General features: G+C 43.1%; 1 protein-coding gene across 3 annotated transcripts in view; it reads left to right on the top strand.

The window, feature by feature from the left end:
• The first annotated feature begins 267 nt into the window (after positions 1-267).
• The window catches only part of SKAP2 (src kinase associated phosphoprotein 2), a 433,571-nt gene continuing 412,328 nt past the window's right edge, over positions 268-21,510 (top strand). For 2 of the 3 annotated variants that reach the window (XM_069211421.1, XM_069211420.1), the window contains exon 1: positions 290-542. In XM_069211421.1, coding sequence (XP_069067522.1) covers positions 500-542 — 43 coding nt within the window. In that variant the 5' untranslated portion in view covers positions 290-499. Of the gene's footprint in view, positions 543-21,510 lie in introns of all 3 variants that reach the window. The other variant, XM_069211422.1, reaches the window with a different exon arrangement.

Below are 21,510 nucleotides of genomic sequence, written 5' to 3'. Positions count from 1 at the left end.
GAAAATGACAGAGCGTGGAATTAACCAATCAGAGATTCACTAACACTGACAGTTCAATATTTAAGATGCATAAGTATGAAACGCGAAAGGTCATAGGCTGCGTAAGCACGGCCTTTCCCTTCTGTCTTCTTTAGTTTTGAAAGAAAAATATGTAACAAAAAAATAGGGAAAGAGCAACGCCGCATATTCTACTCTGAAAAGAATGAAAATGCGCAAAGCATTTGTTTGCAGCGAGCACAGCGTAAAGAGATACACGTGACGTGGTGCAATAAAAACCGGGGAGGCGGGGAGGAGTGTGGGCTGTAGTATTTGTTAACCTGCTACTTCCTCAAACTGAAAGGAACAAAAAACAAGGCTCGATTATTTCTGTGCTGTGACATTTCCTTTTCGCTATCGCTCTTCCTTGTAGTTTTAAAAAAGTATATGCGGCTGGCTTTTTTGTACGAGCTGCCCTCCTGCTTTCCGGGTTCAAACACGCTGGTAAATTGACAGCATCGCCATGCACCCCGCTATCCCGGAGGATGTGAAGACCCTGCTGGCAGGTAAAGTAAACTGTGCAAGGAAAGGAGGGCGGATACTTGCCCCTTAACCAGTCAGAAAGACCTTTGCAGTGTTTAACTTCGCAACATTCTCCAGAAACGTCGCTTCCCTTGCTGTTAGTTTTTAGACGCAGGGGGGCAATTTATTTGCAAGATGCAATTTAGAATTGGAAATAATGAGGAAGTAGAATAGATTTCCTCATTTTCAATGGACATACAAAATGTCGTCGATCTCAAAATTATGACTGCGTTTTGTTAATTATTTGCTTCTTCTTGTCAAATGTTGACTGTTTAGCAATGCTTGTTAATCCTTTGTGGCAAAGCTTTCAGGTATACAGTAAGCGGTGAATATTTCTGAATGTTGATCTTTTTTGCCAGCGGGATTACGTGTTTACCCTTTCTTCATTTTACCTCCTGCAATTGCCATTTAGCTGTCGAACGTTCTGCAATATTTTATGTAAGTCAGTGTTAATACACTCAACGCATTTAGCTTGTGCTTATCTTGATTATAAATCTTGGTGGACACTTTACAATTGAATGCCAAGTCTAATCCTTTATGTTTGTATATTATTCTATTGAATAGGGAATTATATGACAAAGGTTGCACTAAGGCATGGTAGGGCTACATAACGACTAGCAGGCACCAGTAAACTGTTCGGTCTTAAACTACCTTCTAAATCTGTAATTCAGCCATATTGCCAACTGTTCTGGGCAGGCGTGTAGGAGACACAACATTTCTGGGGGGACAGAGACAGCACAGCCTTGGGGACTTCTGATTGGCCCTATAGAGGGTGCCAGTTGTCTAAGAGCAGGAGGCTTTGATAAATGTATACAGTCCGTACTTCAGAAATGCAATAGCAAGAAAGGAGGGCATGTCATCACAGTCTTTAGGTATGCTTTATTGTTAATTGTATTATGGAAAGCAATTGGAAAATATGTGAAAAAACATGACCTTTCCATCTTTATGCACCAAGCAACAAGAGTGGGAGAGAAAAAAAGGAAGAATAAACAATTTTCTTAGCAACATTCATAAACCTCAAAATGCATCTGGATTAATCAGAAACCATTCTTTGTGCTGCTAATAAAATACTGATTTTATGTTTGAAAAACCAAATATTTTCTTGTGCCATTCAGTGTGCAGAACAAAATATTTTGCTATTGTCTGTGTATCAGATAATTCCAACATCTTTTTATATATTGCATAATGCATTATCCGGTCTTTTCTGTGACATAATTGACCTTAACAAAGTTTTTCACTGGTGGAGTCCAATGAAGTTTCTCTCAGCCTCAAAGAAGCTAGTGGAATAACTAAGATGACCTGTTGTAGGCCCTAAACCTATTTTTAAAAAGCTCTCTCTTGGAAGCATTTTTTCAAAGTATGACTACAAGTTCTGGCCTTAAAGAGTACTTAAACATACTTGATAATACAGTTAACGGAGGTGAGGGTAGCAAATGGTCAATTTCTTGGTAGCAAGCAATGGTGTTTTGTGCCTGTCTCTGTGCCTATTTTTGAGGTTCCAGTCCATGCCGTCATTCTCTACAATAAGCCCTCAGTCTTTTGAAAGACAAAGCTGCAATCACTCATTGAATTTTAAAATGTATGAATAATGTATCATGCTATAAAGAAGTCACCATCCCTCTATTACCACAGCAAAACCTTGACTGCCCACAGTTGCTACTCAATCAATCAATCAATTAATTTATAAAGTGCGCTACTCACCCGTCAGGGTCTCAAGGCGCTGCGGGGGGGAGGTGGTAGCTACTGGTTGACTAGCCATGTCTTGAGGCATTTTCTGAAGGTCAGGAGGTCTTGGGTCTGGCGTAGTTGGAGCTGTACGGAGTTCCAGGTCTTGGCGGCGAGGTGAGAGAAGGATCTTCCTCTGGTGGTGGTGCGGTGAATGCGGGGGACGGAGGCGAGGGCGAGGCTGGCGGAGCAGAGCTGGCGGACGGGGGTGTGGAAGGTGAGTCTGTCGTTGAGGTAGGCTGGACCTGTGTTGTGGAGGGCTTTGTGTGCGTGGGTGAGTAGTTTGAAGGTAATCCTCTTCGATACAGGTAGCCAGTGTAGTTCTCTGAGGTGGGCAGAGATGTGGTTGCGGTGTGGGACGTCAAGGATGAGTCGGGCGGAGGCGTTTTGGATACGTTGTATTTTCGTTTGTAGTTTGCCCGTGGTTCCTGCATAGAGTGCGTTGCCGAAGTCAAGTCGGCTGCTGACTAGGGCATGGGTGACTGTTTTTCTGGTTTCTACAGGAATCCACTTGAAGATCATGCGGAGGGTGTTGTAACAGGAAGAGGAGACTGGGTTGACCTGCTGAGTGCTGAGTCAAGGTCTACTCTTTAAGAGTGAGCTGTATAAAGGCTTAGTGAATTGGAATTTAGGAGCATCTTAGGCAATGGGACACCAATAAGTATCTGTTGTACTTGGCCCTCAACACAGGGTCACTTCTAAACTTTTTGCCTTTGCCGGTCCTGTTTTCTCCAACCTATTTTTGTTGGCCATTAGGACTTGGTGCACTTTACCACTGCCTGTGCTTTCTTCTTTGCACAGGGTGAAACTGGATTACATCCAATTGGCACTTTTTGTTTTTACGTATAAATCCCTTGTGAAGTGGTACCACATGTCCCCAAGGCTTGTAAATTAAATGCCACTAGGGGGCCTGCATCACCTATTGTGCCACCCACATAAGTAGCCTTTTCCAACATGTGTAGTTTTAAGCTGACATTTAACCTCGCAAAATAAAGCATTTGCCCGGCCTAAATCTTCATTTTTAATTCACATGTCACCCCTAGGGTGTGCCCTAAACAGCCCAAAGGCTGGGTAGAATGTATTTCAGATGTTGGCCATGTGGTTTTAAGTTTTACATGCCCTGGTAGTGAAAAACTCTTAAATTCATTTTTCACTACTGCGAGGCTTGCAAGGCTTGCCTCTCCAACAGGATAACATTGGGTTACCTTATTACTTTAATAAGTGATAACTTCAATTGGGACCAGGTAGGAAGGTCACGTTTGGGGTCTAAAGAATTGTAATTTAGACCCATTTTTAATGTTAACATTGGATTTTAAGCCTCAATTCTGAAAATACCACTTTTAGAAAGTCAGCATTTTCCTGTCCTAGCCATTTGGTGCCTGCAGCCGGTGTCCTGGGTCACATGACTGGATGTAGTTGGCAGTTGGCCTTTTTGTATTCCTCCCAGACAGTAAGACAAAGGGGAGCTAGATGTTGGCACGAAGGGAGGGACGGAGCTGTTCCTTGGCCCAATTACTTTTCGGAGGGGCTGCCTCAGCACACTTACAAATACCTTGACACCAGTCTATTGTATCCCAGATCCCTTGGAGTCCAGCAGGGGAAGGAAGGAAATTCCAGAATCAGATGTGGGGGAAGCCTAGAAGGTTCTCCCACTTCAGATTCTGGCATCAGCTATAGATTCTGGACCCTCAGATCAACTACTCCTGGTACTGTGGAAAACTACAGAAGGACTGCCTTGTACTCCAGGGTACTGCCTTGCTGCTTGAGACATGCCTTGTTTCTCAGAAGACTGCCCTTCTGCTTGAGACCTGAGTTGTTTCTCAGGTGACTGTCTTGCTGATTGAGGCCTGCCTTGTTTCCCAGAGGAGTGCCCTGCTGCTTGAGGCCTGCCTTGTTCTCCAGAGGACTGCCCTGTTGCTTGAGGCCTGCCTTGCCCTTCAGAGGACTGCTCTGCTTCTTGAGGCCTGCCTTCTTACTTGAACGAGAGAGGACCATCACTTTGAACCCAGGACTACCAGAGTGACTCTAATGGTCAGGTGGCTGTCCTCCTTTTATGGGTTACAGGGACACAACAAGCTCCAAGGGCCTCACTACACCTGTCAAACTGACCTGCTGCAACTGACCCTTCCTAGACCTGCCCGAGCCCTGCTTGTCGCTGCTGGAATGAGTGCCTGATCCCCAAGAGGTCCTCCTGTGAAATCCTGATTCTTTGAACTCTGCGTGCATGACTTTGAAGGGGTAACCTTTTCAGCGGGACTAACCTTTTCCCGTTATCCATCCCAAACTCCATCTTAATCAGTCTGAATGGATGTTGTTGTCTCGGTCTACTAACCAGATAGCCACAGAGCTTTCTGGTTCTTGGTGCTATTTTTACTTAAACCTTTATAATTTCATATCTTCAGTTCTACTGATAGGAGTTTGTCATTTTTGTCTCATTTTATTTATTGCATTTTACTTTGTTTTCTACATTGGTATGGGGTTTGCATTTTGTTGTCTTTTAACTTTACTACAGTTTGAGTGCAGTGTCTCTGAGTTAGGCCTGACTGCTTTTGTGCCAAGCTACCAGAGGGTTAATCACAGGTTAATTTAGTGACTTCTGAGGTTCACCCTGACCAAGACTGTGGTTGTTGCTTTAGAAGGGGGTTCACCCCACTCAATCAAAAACCCAATTTCTTACAGTAGCCATTATTTAATAACCACTTTCTATCCCAGGCCTCTAGAAGAGGCATCTCAGAGAATGAAAACACTTAGAAACAATGCTATTAAAATATCCTTGACCAGACCTCCAGTTGGCAATTCACTAGCATTAGCAGACAGCACCACTTCATTAAATGTTTTAGCCAAAGAACTATAAGATTTATATTCCCAGCTTCTCCCTTTTTAATAAAAGTATTATGTAATAAGCATTGCATTCAAATTTGCATAAGGCCCCCAACAGCGGCATTTGTCCACAAGGTCAATCGCTGGGAATTTTCCTCAGGACCCATCTCACCATAACTTCAGAGCTGTGGGGAATGTGGAACCAGGAAGATTGATTATTATTCCTAGCCTCCCCACTAAACAATGATGTGTTCATGGTAAATCACATTTTGCTTTATCATTGCACAGGAGGGTGAGTGAGGATTCGATACAACCACAGCCAGGTGAAGTGTATTGCTTGCTCTCTTGTGGCCGTAAGGCGAGATCGAGGCACTGTATGCACTTGATACAGCACAAAAGATAAAACACAACAATTAGTGCAAATGGATGTCACAAGTGTAGAGTGGTCACAAACTGATAAGCTGAAGATGCAGGTAAACATGACATGAAATATGCCTTATGTATGAGATGCTCGCAAAATGAGACGCTCAGTGTGTGTGTATTGGAGATAGATGCTTTACAACTGTGAAAAACCTGATGTGAAAAAAAGAGATACATAAAGGCTAGTATGTGAGAAAGGCTAGTATGTGAGATGCCATCAAAAACAGATGGAGTGTGTGTGTGTGTAATATGTTCGCACAAACGAGATGCAGTGTGTGTGGGAGACGGGTCATACAAACACATAATGCTTGCTGTATGAGACACAGTGTACCATATGTCGAGACATGCTTGAAACAATGAGAAATGTGGTCCTGGCTTGTGAGATGCTCCAGAAATTCAATAAAGTAAAGTATGCCAAACAAAATGAGTGTGGGTGATGCTTGGATAATAAGCAGATCTAAGGTCTCCTTTGGCGCCAGTACAGGCTTTAATTCATAGAATCATTTGAAGCTTCATGGTGTCAGAGAGTTATGGCACCAGTTTTATCTCTCTCTCTCTGCACTGATGCACATTTGTCTTCCTTGCGCCAGTGCACACAGCTATGCACTTTAGTGTACATGAGTGTGTGTTTGATGTCAAGCATAGGTTTTTGTAGTGTAAGGGTATCCTTCTGTACAAGTACTATGCTTTAACCTAGTTTAATATTTTGACCACTCTGTGTTCTGTAAAGTGCTGTACATATATAAAGTTCCAAAAGTTTAGGGAAAAATAAAACTTTACTCATTCTTTATGCCTGCCTTGAGGAGGTGTAAATGTTTGGCACAAATTCCTAACTACTTTTTAAAATGTTTATTTTAAGTAAATCAGTCTTTGCACCAAAAACCATGGATGGTTGTCTGGAAATTAGAAGTGGGCGAGCCACTGAACGCTCAAGTAAGTCTTGAGCTGGAAGCCTGGCTTTGGCTCAGCTCGGGGACCTGTTGGGACCTCAAAGCCATAACGAGCCGAGCATTGGCTTCTGCTGCCCCCCCCCCTCTCTGCCCAGGAAGTTGCGTAACAATCAGAGCTGATGAATGTGGAACTGGGGGCACTAGGTTCATGTCTTGCATTGGTTCAACATCCTGTGATTCTGGGCTAATCACTTAAACTCCCAATGCCAGTAAACAATGCATGTGATCTTCTATAATGTAAATGGTGCTCATATAAAGCACTTCAAAATCTTCGGTTTGAGTTTGCACTATGTTTCAAAAACTGGAAGAAAATGCACTAAGAGGTCAAAATAAAGCTTTAACATAAGGATGAACAAATAAATACCCATTTGGTGGCTGATTTGTAAAAAGTGAAACCAGAAAAGTTGAATTAATCACAGCTTGCCCAGTTAAACTGTGTGATCTTAGGCAAATATTTTATTTCACCAACACTATTTTTCCTTCATTATCCCCAATGAGAGCACATTCACATATGTGAGTTGAGACTACCAGTGATAGAAAACTATCACTTTTAACAAGTACTTCCTGGTGGAGTGCTGAAATGCTCTTTGTTCTTGTCAAGGCTTCATCTTGAGGAAATAAACAATTTTGAAAAGACATTACCATATTTTACCATATTTTATGTGATATTTGTTGTATGATTTACATAGCAAATATTTTCAGGGCTTGGCTCAAGCCCGGGTTCTAAGATGCAAGCCAGACCCTTGGCTCTGCCTGTTATTTTGTTGGCACGCCCACCTCCATAATAACCAACTGAGGTTTACTCTCAAAGCAATGGATTGCCCACAGATTAGGAAGGATCAAATTATTTTACTGGATTGACTAAATTATGCCGCAATAAAAAGCAAATTCTGCTACATAATGTGACACTTTTTGTGATTGTATTACTACATTACATTGCCATTTTTACAATCCTAATACTGTATGGGCAAAGGTTTCACCTCATTAGTACAGGCTTAACGCCCAAAGGTTGCATATATGTTGTATGTGGTGATCAGAGTTGTGGTCCTACCATGTGGTTTCGCTGTTCTTTTGCATTAATTTGAGGTGAAAAGGAAAGGTTGGTTTTGACTGATTCTAATATATGGATGCAAGCGTGAGAGTGCCTTGTGGCCTACGTTTGTACTATTTTGGTATGAGTTAAAACTTAGCAACCGTCAGAGGTGCCAAACCAGTGTTTCATGCAGTTAAAAGCCCCAAAAAATCATCCAATCCCTATCCAAGCATCTTCCATAGAAGGAAAATACAACATGCACTTTACAGTGCAACAGGGCCTATTGCACTCATAATATACTTTGCTAAATGCAACAATTACCTGGAAGGAGAAGAGTGGATGGACATGTAGGGCTGGGCCATTAAATAATATCAGTTTTTGAACTTGATGACAGAATATAACTTTTTCATTAACGATTCTGATTAAATTGTGTCTTACGTTATTAACGGTTTCAAGGTGCTAAGAAAATTAAAAAAAGATATTGACATTTATACTCTGTCAAATATTTATGTTACAGCACCTTAGGACTCACAAGGAATAGGAAAGCTCTATAGAAATACCAATATAGTAAAATGTAACTGTGTTGCTCATTTATATTTTAAAGGAAACATGCATAAACTCTCTTTTGTAGTAGTTTTAAGTGTGACAAGGTACTACTGCAGTGTATGTGTCAATGCGGAGAGATATGCTAATGGAGCCATTCATCCCTGTTTATCCATCCCCACCAAGACCTTAAATGACATCTTGCAAGTGGGCTGAAGAGAGGGGCATGTTGCAGGGGGCACAAGAAGCAATTAAAAAAACAAAGCCTCCTCTCTACATTTGAAAGGCCTTTGAATGACCTGTGAAGTAGTGGAGTCCAGCTCATAGATCAGATAACAATCCTTGGTGTCAGGGAAGCTGCAGCAGCCCCAGCAACAGGGATTGCCAGCTTTGAATCAGATAAAAATCAGCAACCCAGTTTAAACTTCATTAGTTTTCAGTGCTCATGCTTTTAATGCACTGAAGAATGAATGAAGTTTAAACAGGGATGGCATCAAGGTTGTTTGTCCCTGTGCCTCTCCTCTCTTGTCCCCTGTGTCCCCTCACCTCCAAAATCTGGGGGGGGATAAATCCCCCACGTCCTCCACAGTTTCTACACCCATGGTTCTGGGTGTGACCAGTGCTTGATGCCATCAGCAGATTGTTTTGACTGATGGTAATTGTTCTACAATTATGAGCCATAGACAGTCAAGACCATATATTGATGGAAAGGGCAATTGACAGCTGTTAATGTCTCACAACGTGTGTTCAATAAGCTATTAGTGTCTACTGTCCATCTCATCCAACACACGAACAGGCTATCTGACTGGTGTGCTCTATACCCCACATTTACACTCACCAAACTTAAAAAACACATTTACAGTAGTGCCAACAGGCTAAGCCTGCTTACTGACTTAGACAATTTCAGAATTCCACAAAGGGTGGTACTCATCCTTAATGAATTAGAGTTGTTCAAAAAGGGCATTCTGAAACTAACCTTTCTGAGAGGCCAGTGGGCTTCCTCCCACCTGAACCTTCATGCTTGTGGGTGCTCTGCATTGACAGTACTTTCTTGCGCTAAGAGGTCTTATCAGGCTATATCGATTAAATGAAGATTTCTGCCTAGACCAAATTGAACTCAACTACAAAATGTTAGAATCAGTAGGCCCTGCTTACAGCTGTTCTGTGTACAGATTTTAGCCTCTTCTTTCTTTTGGGTGCAGGAGGACACCATGAGCCCCCTGTGTTACATTCGCCCCCCCCACATACAAAACCTTGGAGTCAAACCTGATGTTAATCAGTACTGTTAGCTGACAAGCCAGCTTTCCTCAACCGTGGGCAATTTTTTGTACATCACTCCCAAACGTAGCATATATATCTTTAAAAATTCTCAGGTTCAATTTATTTTTTTATAATTTCCATTTGGTCGACCCTCAAAAACGCCCTTATGCTTCTGCAGGGAAGCCTTTGCCATCACTTCATCAGGTCTTCTTTTTTTTTTTTATTTAACCACATTTTTATTAATTCTGAAACAGTGTACACACATCGTGCTCCAACAGTATCAACAGCCAAGGTTACATAGGAAATCTCACATTGCGTTACTGGTCCACCAACATTAAATGATACATTACAAGAGAACTCCCTGGTAGGTCCACCTCCTCCCCTACATTTTGTCATGTTTTTCCGGGCACCCACGGGCAGCATAGCTCGTTTTTTGTGGTGCGCGCACCAGTCCATCCCCACCCTCCATCTCGCCAACTATGGACTTCTGGGTTGCCTCCACATGCGAGCTATATCCCTCTTGGCTACAAGGCATGCCACCCCTACGAATGTCCGATCTGCTCTGGGGTCACCCAATTCTTCCAGTAGCCCCATCACTGCTACTTTAGGACTCAAGTCTGTAGGGCACCCTTGTACCTCTGCTATTTCTTCACCGACACCCTCCTAGAAGGGCCTTAACTGGGGCAACTCCAGATCACATGGAAATGTTTCCCTTGGGGAGGCCACACCTGGCACAGGTTAAAAGCGTCCTGGCGAACATTCTTGATAGTCTTGCTGGGGTTATGTAAGGCAATTGAATTGTATCATTCGCAGCATAGCTGAAATGGCTAGTTCCCTGGGGGGCCAGTGATGCCTCCCGCCAGTCATCGTCATCTAGCTCCCCTACCCATTGTGCCCATTTCTGTTGCAGCTGGTTAAACCCATCAGGGGCGTTCGTACGTGATGACTTATACATTTGGGATAGTGCTTTCTTCCCCAGTTTCCCAGTTAATAGTTTTGTCTCTAGCTGGCTATAGTCAGGAAGTTGGGTGTCTGAAGGAATATGGGCCCCCAAGGTGTGCTGTAGCTGCAGGTATCGAAAAAATTGTGCCTTGCGCAATCTGTACTGGTAGGTACCCAAAGTAGGTGATCCCTATTCAGTCCCAGCAATGAAACCCCTTAAGTGTAGTAAGTTGGTGTAGCCATCCCCCATGCCTCAGTGGAGTCATTTGAATAAAGCGCCGATCCCATTTTATTAATCGTAGGGCCGCACTCCAGCAACCCACAGCTACCCGGGCACATGAAGCTGTTTGGTCAGGAATCCTGCCTCCATAAAGCATTCCCAGCAGGCCACCAAAGCCCACCACATGGATTTCAAGCTGGTACGCAGGGTCAGCCCAACTCCCACAAACCAGTTGTTTATAGGTACCAACTGAGCAGCTAAATAACAAACATATAGATCCGGGCTGTATTAAAGGCCACTTTGTGTCACCCCCCGTTCCACATAAAATTAGTAAATTCAGATGTGAGTGCTCAGAACCACTCCCTTGGTCTCTGATAGGGATAATGCGTGAGGGCATACAGGTAGCAGGGGAGCCACATCATTTTAAGGAGGGCAATACACCCAATTGGGTTTAATGGTAGGTCAGTCCACCTCTGCAGGTCCTGCTCCAAGTGTGTTGATAAGCCCCAAAAGTTTAATACCCAAGCCAATTCGGGTAGAAGGGACATGTGGATCCCCGGATATCTAAACACATTCCTCCGCACTGAGAATTGGGGGCACAACAGTCGTCCCTCCACATCCCCCCTTATCTCCACCAGTGTTGATTTATTGGTGGTAACTAGGAGCCCGGATATCTCCCCAAACCTCTTCAATAATTCCACGTATCTAGGCCCTCGTGGGTGGATACCCCAGGTATACCAGGACATCGTCTGCATACAGCGCCACTCTATCCTCTACCCCTTTCCTCCATCTCCAGCCCCATATCAGAGGATTACTCCGCAACAGGCATACCAGGGGTTCAATAGCCAGCGTGAAGAGCAGTGGGGACAAGGGACATCCCTGACGCGTTCCCCGCTGGATAGGAAATGGAGGGGAGAGCACTCCATTTACCCAGACCCAGACCTGGGCCGTGGGATGCTGATAAAGGATACGGATCATTTGGCAGAACCACTTCCCCAGCCGCATACGTAGTAGGATTACCTCCATGTATTCCCATGAGATTGTGTCGATTGCCTTGCAAAAATCAATAAGAAGCAGGGTCATGGACTACTGGACTGTGAGCCTCGAGATAGTGCCACCTGAACTCGGCAGATGCAGTGCCTCGTACTCCTACCTGGCATAAAGCCACACTGATCTAGCTGGATGAGATGCGCCACCGTACAGGTAAGATGTTTTGCCAGTATTTTGGCATATATCTTTATATTTGCATTGATGAGGGAAATTGGCCGATATGATGCACACTGGTCTGGGGCAGCCCCTCCTTTGGAAGGACCACAATCGTAGCACAATAAGGTTCAGGGGGAAAAGCTCCCTTCGACAGTGCCTCTGCATTAAAGTTTAGGAGATGAGGCAACAGCAATGAACTGAACCTTTTGTAGTACTCTATTGGGTACCCATCCGGCCCCACAGTTTTCCCCCCTTTAAGCTCAGATATTGCAGCTTCAACTACCTCGTTCGTTAATAGTTGATCTAAGTCTTAAGCAAGATTGGGTGGGATAGTCGGTACCGGAAGGTCCCGAACTAAAGAGCTCTCCTCTGTCAAGTGCGGTAGGCAGTCTGTAGCATAAAGATCTTGGTAGAAAGTCGCAAAGGCCTGAGCTATCACTGCCAATTCCATTTGTGTGTTTCCCTCCCTGTTGCATATGGATGGCACAACTCTGGCGGCTGCCTCGCGTGTTGCCAGCCAATAGAGCAATTTGCCTGATTCGTCACCCATCCCATAGACTCTGTTGGTCGACGCCTGCCAGCATTGCTTAGCCACCTCAAGGGATCTTTGACGTAGTTCAGACCGCCCCAATGCCAGTTGACGTTGTATCACCTGTGTATCAAAGTTCCTGGCCTGTCCCTCTGACTCAAGTAACTTGGCCTTGAGCTGAACACATTGCACCCTCTGGCACTGCTCCTGCCCACGGATGTAGCTTTTGATGATACCCTGCATTGTCGGTTTACATGCCACCCACAGCGTCGCTCCCGAGTCCACTGAGCCCTCATTGCAGAGGAAGAAAGACCTGGGTTCCCCCTCTACAAAACAGGCACAGTCAGGAGACTTCCTGTAGCATGCGTTGAGTCTCCAGGTCTACCGCTGTGCTTGGTGCCCCGCACCCCATTCTGCCAAAATTGGTGCAGGTCTTCATCTTTACCTCCATCTTTGTTGTCACCCCAGGAAACTTGTAGGGCTCTGTCACGCTTTCTTACTACATCCATCATAATACGCCACTTTATTGTATTGTTCAATACACTGAAGAACCCCCTCCCTACCAGCCCCTTTTCAGTACCTGACCCTGCTGCCATTTCAGTTGGTTTGCTTGTTTCCTCTTTCTGTTCACACCCTTCATTTTCAGCAGCCCTATGCACCTCATGCCTATCTTGTCCCTTGTACTTAGTGTCACAATAGTTCCAGCATGCATGTTTATATGCTTGCACTCTGTTTTTCAGCTTCAGTGGTTTTCTGTCAGCTTGGTCATTCTACACCACTATTCACTCAACACTTAGCCAATGTCCAACCATCATCATCTAGTTTTCCCACAAAGAGCTTCTGCTCCATGCCCTATCTCCAGGGCTGCCACCCTCAATTGAGCACATTAGGCTTCTAGTTTATTACTGCTAACTTTTTTGTACATCCTGCTCTCAAAAGGTGCCTCTCGTACTTGTGTCCGTACTTCCCATCTGGCCATGGGTAACTGATCCCGAGCTGAACACTTACTCTTCTAATCACGTTCTCTATTGTTCACCTTTTGTCTTTTCTACTGATGTTAAGCTAGCACTAACCACTATTACTTGGACTCCCATTTCCCTTTGCCCACATAATGCTGGCCACATGCATGTACTTCCTGTCATGGTGAGAAAGTTCTCTCTCCTCTGTCTTGCTTACAGTTGGTTTGTAAAACACTCCTTGCACAGAATTTTCCTTGTTCATAGTGGCATGACCTACCATTGTCTTGGCCTTTATTTCCTTTTTACAAGGGTATCTACTTTAGCACCTACCTTTGCCTTGCCAGTAGGATGGGCTTCACTGTACTCTTTTTCATGTACCATAACCAAAGAAGGATACCTCTTTTTCTTTTTGCCCCTAATCACTGACGGTTTTCCTGCGATATTGCTTAAATGTACCTGTCATGAACATACTTCTGTAATTCTGTCCCCTGCACCAATTACTTGGCCTAATCGTGCTGTCTTGGCTTGATCCTCCTTGTGTCTTGTCTCCTAGACTTGAAAATGGACATTACATCCAGAACCCTCATGGAGGCCACCCTCATCTCTGGCCGTGCCCTTACTTGATGCACCCACTCTCTGACATCGAATTCCCAAGACCCATTATGTGTCTTGTGTACTATTTGTAAAGTTGATGTAATGACTGCACTGTTGTTGCTGATGACAAATACTCCCTACTCATTAATTCCTCTTGTGTTGCCTCTAGTCCATTCTGTCCTCTTCAGTTAACACTGCAAGCCACAACATGATGTGTTAGCTATGTACCTCAAATATGAATCCTCTTGTTGCTGCTCCATATTGCTCTGTATAGCCATTTAGCTCTATTGAGATGGCTGTTCTGTACTCCTAGTTAAGAATCACAGAATTATGTCATCTCAGGATCCTGGCTTGCTGCTAACCCTACTGTGTCCCATTTATTGTCACTCTCCTTTCAGTAATTTTCTGCAGCTTTCTATTTCTGGTTTATTCGGCTTCCACTTCCCCTCATGCTACAGGCTTTGTCCTAAGATTAGGGTATCTCATCTATATTTTTTGCATTAAAAATGAAGGCAGTTGTAAATGTGTTACCCCTCAAGAATTGCAGACTCGTATACCCCCTGTATTGGTACAATTTGGTTTTCTTATAACCCAAAAAAGGCCTATGCTTTCCAGGCTTCTAAAGGCTGCTTCTTTTTGTTGCATTAATGCCAGAGTACGGCAATATGCCCTGGATTTTGTTCTTTACATCTGATGCCCTCCTGGCCCTGCCAATGACTAGTGGGCAAAAGCCAGCAACTGCTCAGAGATTGGCAAATCCACTCTTTCTCCGTCCACTGCCAGTGGCATCAAAATTAGAATGTGTTTCCAGTCTAACCACTGCATTCGGACTCCCTGACCTTAACCAAATCTTTCCTGACATGGTCATAATTAACCTGGTTAAAGATCAAAGAGAACAAAAGAGAAAGGGATGGCAAGGATCAAGAAAAAGGAGTATAGAATGTAAAGTAATAAGGACATATGTATAGAAGAACTGGGGTGAAATGTATGCATTTATATGTTAATTCTATGCCAGAAATCTAGGCAAAATGCATCGGAGGACTATACATGGTCAAAGGCAAACTTAAATTCTGGGTAGAATAGCTGAGTTGTGGATGGTTAATGCATTATAATATAGTGCTGTTTAAAGATGTGTGTCTTCAACTCTTTTCTTAAATTGGAGCAGTGTTGAGGTGGTCCTGATGGATACAGGAATGCTGTTCCAGATCCTGAATGTGTAAAGGGAAAAGGATTAGTGTCTTGTTTTGTTCTTTTTCACACTTTTTAGTGTGCAATCTGATGGTGTCATGCCTGTTGATGTGCCAAGAGCCATCAGAGATGGTGAGCTTATCTGCAATATAGGTGGAGATGCTGGTTGTGATAGCTTTGTAAATATGCCACTGGTTTTAAAGATGGTGCGGGTTGGCAAGGGCAGCCAATGGATTTTCATCAGAATGGAGATGATGTGATCATATTTCTTCAGGCCATGGATGAGATGTGCTGTGGTGTGTATGATACCCCTAAGGGGTGCTAGTGTGGACTCTCTTGGCCCATGAAGTAGGACATTACCACCATCTAGATGCCAGAGTACAAGAACTTTAAGCCTTGCTGCTTTGTGCCAAGCTAACAGAGTGTTAGGCACATGAAGGTTTAGGGTGTGCTTGTGTTTCCCCCTGACAGAAATTGTGGTTGCTGCTTGAGTAATGTTTGACTCCCCTCAACCAGTAACCCAATTTCCAATAGTAGTATTCTCAGTACTGATCATTTTAATTTTAATGTTGTAGAGTCTAAGTAGTGTAATCTTATTGTACTTACATTCTGTGTAGGGACATCAAACTCACTATTTGGGCTAGCCAAAACCCTATCGTCTGACTTAGTGAGACTCCCTTGAGGTGCAAAGACACCATTAAAGTAATTAAGGACAGGACACGGCTGTGTCACAAGAAAATGTATTTTATGAAGCCAATCATGAGTAGAATTTGAGGTTTTTGAGAGTGTCACATTCCCTTAGCATAAAAGCTAAAAATGTAGGTGATAGAGAGAGGCTTCTTATAACCAATAAAAACATCATTTGAAATCCACTATCTATAACAGACTTTTAGAATAAGCTGAAACTCCTGGAAAAATTACAACTCTTTACATCTTCCTCCATATTTACCAGTTTTTCATTCTCATTCCCTCATCCCTCTCTCTCCCAGTTTCATTTGTATCTTCTAGAATAAATCTCTTTATTTGCGTCATCCTTTCCTCTACTTTCACCAGTCTCATTATACAAAGTGTCTCGAAATTTTTCTTATTTCCACTGTTTTTATTCTCTCACAATTCGCATTGTATGTGATCTCTCACTTTCGTTACCAGCCACACCTCTATCCCTGTCCCTCTCATTCTTTTACCTCCATTGGTTCAAAGTGTATCTCATTCCTGCCCCTGAATATATCATTATTTCCCTCTCACATCTACTTCCTACATACTTCCTCCTTTTCAGGAAGAACTTGCTGTTCTGAAGTTGCTTTCAGGAAGAAACAATTTGACTTCCTTTAGCAGAGAAAGCTGCTGTCAGGCTGTCTTTGTTTTTTTGATAATGTGTTCTGTGAGGGAGAGGTTGGTGTCCATGGTGAATCCAAGTGATTTTGCATTCAGTTAGAGGTGGGGTTTTAAACCATCAAGGTTCATGACATGAGTCAGGTTTGTATTGCATGTTGTTTTTTGTTATTGGCAAATAATAGGAATTCTGTCTTTCTTGTTTTGAGATTCAGGTATAGGTGCTAGACATCCAGGTTTGAATGATGTGCATGCAGTGCTTGAGACTTGAATCTTTGAAGCAGAGGAGACTTTCAAGTAGGGTTTTGCATTGTCAGCATAATTGTGAATGTAGATGTTATCTATGAGTAAAGCACCAAGCAGCTCCATGAAAATGTTGAAGATAACAGGAATCGTTATGAAACCCTGGGGTACTCCACCTGTGCTAGGGATCTTTTGTGGCCTGTGGAAGTTGTATGAACAAACTGGTGGAAAGACAGGAAAAGAACTGGTGAAGGACAATGCCCGTGAAATAGAGGACACGTCAAGATAAAGACTTGGAGTTAAAATAAAACATAGTGAAAATGATCTTAAGAAATGGCAAGGTAAAAGGAGAAAAAAAAGAGGAAGAATGAAAAGACAGCTAATGGTAGGAAGGGTGAATAAAGAAAGATAATAGGGGTGTTAAATTACATTCCAAAACAAGAACGGAGAGGAAAGAAAAGAAGGCTAGAAAAAGCGGTGCAGCTGAATAAAAGACAAAAAGGAGAGGGAGAATAGCAGATGATAAAGAACAACAGAGGTAACAGTATGTAAAAGAGAGGTGGCAGATAGAGGAATGAGAAAATACATACCCACAGCATGGTGAGCAAAGACACAAGAGGGAAGAATGAGACAAAATATAACCGTTAAATAGATGTGGTGAGAGATGGTGGTGACACAAGCTATACATAATAGAAAAGCAGGATAAGGTAAGGGAGACCAATGAGGTGGAACAGAAAGGACACTCAAATACAGAAAGAAAGTCCTGTAAGTAGAGAGATGGAGATTAAAGAAAAGCTGGGAGAGAGTGAGGAAAGAGAAGTGTGTGACAGAAAATTGTGAGATGTAAACTGTGAATGAAATAGTCTAGACATAGTGATGCAAGAGAAATTTGGCGATATGGGAGAGACAATGGACCAGCAGATTAAAGGGAAAGTAAGATATTGAGATGGGAGGGGATCAGAGTGAGTGATGATCATGGGTGGGAGCTTAGGGTGATCTTCTTTTGGTCTGTCATCTGGTTCTGTGAAAATAATGTAACACTTTAAAATATACACAAAGAAGAAAGATATACTATACTAGGTCTAGCTTAGAGATGTGGCCACAGCAACCTCATTGTAGTAAATAAAGTGAATTTGGTAAAATGGATTTTACAAGTATGGTATGGAGTAGAGTCCAGGTTAGTCTTTACGGCAACAGAACTTCTCAATTTTTTCCCCAAAATGCTAACCAAAGGTCTTTCATAAAATCCAGTGATCTGTAAGATTCAGGAACACTGTCAAATTTAATGTAGAAATGATTGTTTTATAGCACCCATACTTCAGTGTCATCATGCGTCTCTGTCATTAGTGGATATGACAGACAAACTGTGAGATGTGATAGAGAAAATAGCAACACTGGTATATTTATACGTATCGAAACATTAATAATATAAAACAACATAAAAGGGATGCTGTCAGAGGCAGAAATGGGATGATGCAAGAGGAAAACTGGTAAATATGGAGAAAGGTTGGGAACTGGTGGTGAATGTAGAATAGAAACAAAGGAAATAAAATAAAAGAGAATGGAGGAGGCACGAATGTGAGAGACTAAAACGAAGGCAGAAATGAGAAGAGAAACTGACAGATAGTGTGAAAGAAAATTGGAAGAATGGGAGTGGTAGAAAGGGAGGTCAGAAACTAAAGAAGGTGAAGGTGGGAAAATCAGGTGGCAGAGGTGAGGGGACCGCACTGTGATAAAACTGAGTGTTCGGAGGAGGAGAGAGTGTTAGAGGGAGAGATTCGGATCACAGAAGCTGTTTAAAGATGGCTACAAGAAAATGCGGAATGCATAGGTTAGAGCAAAAATAAGAAGGATGAGAAAAAGACTTGCTGAGATAGAAGGGAGGAAGTATGTAGGAAGTAGACGTGAGAGGGAAATTGCTAGATGTTTAGGGGGATGAATGAGAGAAACCTTGAACCTATGGAGGTAAACGAATGACAGGTAGAGGAATAGAGTTGTGGCTGGTAACAAAAGTGAGAGATCACACAAAGTGTGCATTGTGAGAGAATAAGAAGAGTGGAACTAAGGAAAATTGCGAGAGACTTTGTGTAAAATGAGGCTGGTGAAAGTAGAGAGAAGTATGAAGAAAATAAAGAGATTTACTCTAAACGTTTTGAAGGAAACTGGGAGAGAGATGAGTGAGTGAAGTAGACAATAAAACTGGGAAATATGGCGGAGGATGTAAAAGAGTTGGCATTTTCCAGGTTTTCCAGCTTATTCTGAAAGCCTGTTAAAGATAATGGATTTCAAATGAGTTTTGTGTTATAATGAGTCTGTCTCTACCACCTCAATTTTTTGCTTTTATACTTAGGGAATGTGACTCTCCCAAAAAACTCAAATCCTACTAACGATTGGCTTCATGAAATACATTTTCTTGCGACCTGTCTGTGTCCTGGCCCTAATTACTTTAATTGTGTCCTTGCACCTCAAGGGAGTCTCACTCATTGATTGGGTGCAAGCCTAAGTCTGACGAGTTTTGGCTAGCCCAAGTAGTGGGTTTGATGTCACTACACAGAATACAAGTACAAAGAGATTACACTACTTAGACTTTACAACGTTACAATTATCACTACTAAGAATACTACTGTTGGAAATTGGGTTACTGGTTGAGGGAAGTGAAACATTACACAGGGGAAACACAAGCACACCCCAAACTAACATGTGCTTAACCATCTGGTAGCTTGGAACAAAGCAGCTAGGCTTAACTTAGAGGTAATGTGTAAAGTATTTATGCAGCACTTCAAACAGTAATAAAGTGAAAACACAACACAATCAAAATCCCATGCCAATTTACAAAAATAGATTAAGGTTTAATCAATTATTTGAGACCAAAGGAACGAAAATCCAAGCAGTAGAACCACAGAGATGCAGTTTCAAAGTTTTAAGTAAAAGTAGTGCCTAGAAGCATGAAGCGCCAACTGTGGTTATCTGTCCATGCTGGACTGAGACAAAGACACAAGTTCAAACCAACCACAGTGGAGTGCAGGCCGGATACAGGGACCAACTTAGGCCTGCTGAACAAAACTATCTTAAATCCTGGTTTGCAGAGCATTGCGAAATCCTGCATCTAGTTTGCGTCACCCAGCAGCAGTTCCGAGGAGCTGCAAGGCTTCAAGGCTGCGACACTGAGTCCTGCATCACTGAGGATGCTTTCAACAAGAGGCTTGCGATATGAAGACCTGCGTTGAATATGCGTCTCACACCACTGGTTCCTAAGAAGCTGCGGGGATGCGATGTGGAGTCTTGTGTCGTCAGCGAGAATGTCGCCAACAAGAGGTTTGCGATGTGAAGACCTGCACAGGGGATGCCTTGCACAGTGGTGGTTCAGAGGAGACTGTAGGCTGCGATGTGAGATTCTGCATTGGGGATGCATCGTGCTGCTTAAGTTCCCATGTGGCTGCAAAGAGATACTTTGTGCTGCATCAATTGGGGTCTTTTCTATCCCTTATGCTCTGATCAGGATGACAGCTAACTAGCCTTTGGAATCGTTCTGGTGGACCTGGGTTCAAGATGCTGGTCCGGTCTTTTCACTCAGACTGCAGGGCCGCAGAGTAGCAGTCCTTCTTGCAGAGCATCACAGCAGTTCTTCTGAGTCTTCCACAGGTCCATAGGTGTATTGAAGAGTTGGGTCCAAGGGTCCATTATTAAAACCTGGTGCCCACTGTGAAGTAGAATGTTCTGGAGGTTTCCACCCCAGAGATGTTTAAAATTTCCTGCCCCCTACCCTGGTCCCAGCTTCTAGGGTCACAATAGACTAGTGTCAACCCCTTTGTGAGTGTGCTCAGGCAGAACGTTTGTGATGTGCAAGTGTGGTAGGTGACAGCTCCTCCGCCTCATGAAGTCAGAGATGGCCGATGCTGCCAACACCTAAGGTCCTTTGTCGCACTGTCTGGAAGCAATATACAAAGACCAACTGCCCGCTACACCTAGTCATGTGACCCCGGATACAGGCTGCAGGCAGCAAATGGTTGGGACAATAAAATGCCAACTTTCCTAAACTGACAGTTTCAGAATTGTGACTTAAAATCCGACTTCATCATTAGAGGGAGTTTTAAATTACAGTTCTTTACTGACCAACTTCTACTTTCCTACCTGCTCCCAACTGAACGTTGTCACTTTTTAAATGTAATAAGTTAACCCAATGTTATTATTCTATGAGAGAGGCATGATTTGCCATAGTGAAAAACGAATTTAAGAGATTTTGTGTACCAGAACATGTAAAAGTTAAAAGTGCAGTACAACGTTTTAATTACACACACTCTGGCCTCTGGGCTATTTAGGGCCTACCCTATGGGTGACCTGTATATATTAATAAGGAAGGTTTAAGCCACATAAAAGGTTTAGTCTCCTAGGTTGAAATGGAAATTTAAACTGCACACACAGACTTCAATGGCAGGCCTGAGAAATGCTCAAAAGGCAACTTAAGTGGGTGGCACAATCATTAATGCAGGCTCACTTGTAGCATGTGATTTACAGGCCCTGGGTACGTGGAGTACCACTTTACTAAGGAGTTACAAGTAAATAAATAGGCTAATTGGGTGTAACCCAATTTAACCACGTCTAAAGGAGAGCACAAGTGATTTAACGCTAGGTAGCAGTTTTCAAGTGTGCAGAGTCCTTAAAGCCAACAAAAACTGGTTAGAAAAACAAGAGTGTGAAGGCAAAATGTTTGGGGATGACTGAGTAGAAAGGGCTAAGTCCAACAACTAGTGCATCAATAGTCTGTGTTTAAGGATGACCTGGAGCCTGGCCGTAAACTCTAAATCTTAACCCCCCCCCCAATCCTATATATAAACCTAATCCTAAACCTTCCCCTAACACCATACATAATCTGATGTATGAGTGCTCATGTGTGTCTGCGGTTGAGGAGTGTGCAGATGTCATCAGTGGCTGCAAGAAGAGCTGCCTCCGTGCTGTGATTTGATGCGGAATCCAGACTGGGTAGGGTA

This window comes from Pleurodeles waltl, chromosome 10, assembly GCF_031143425.1.
Source record: "Pleurodeles waltl isolate 20211129_DDA chromosome 10, aPleWal1.hap1.20221129, whole genome shotgun sequence".
NCBI classification, from domain to species: domain Eukaryota; kingdom Metazoa; phylum Chordata; class Amphibia; order Caudata; family Salamandridae; genus Pleurodeles; species Pleurodeles waltl.
The sequence above is the reverse complement of the archived record's forward strand: the minus strand, read 5'-3'. Positions and strand labels throughout refer to the sequence as shown.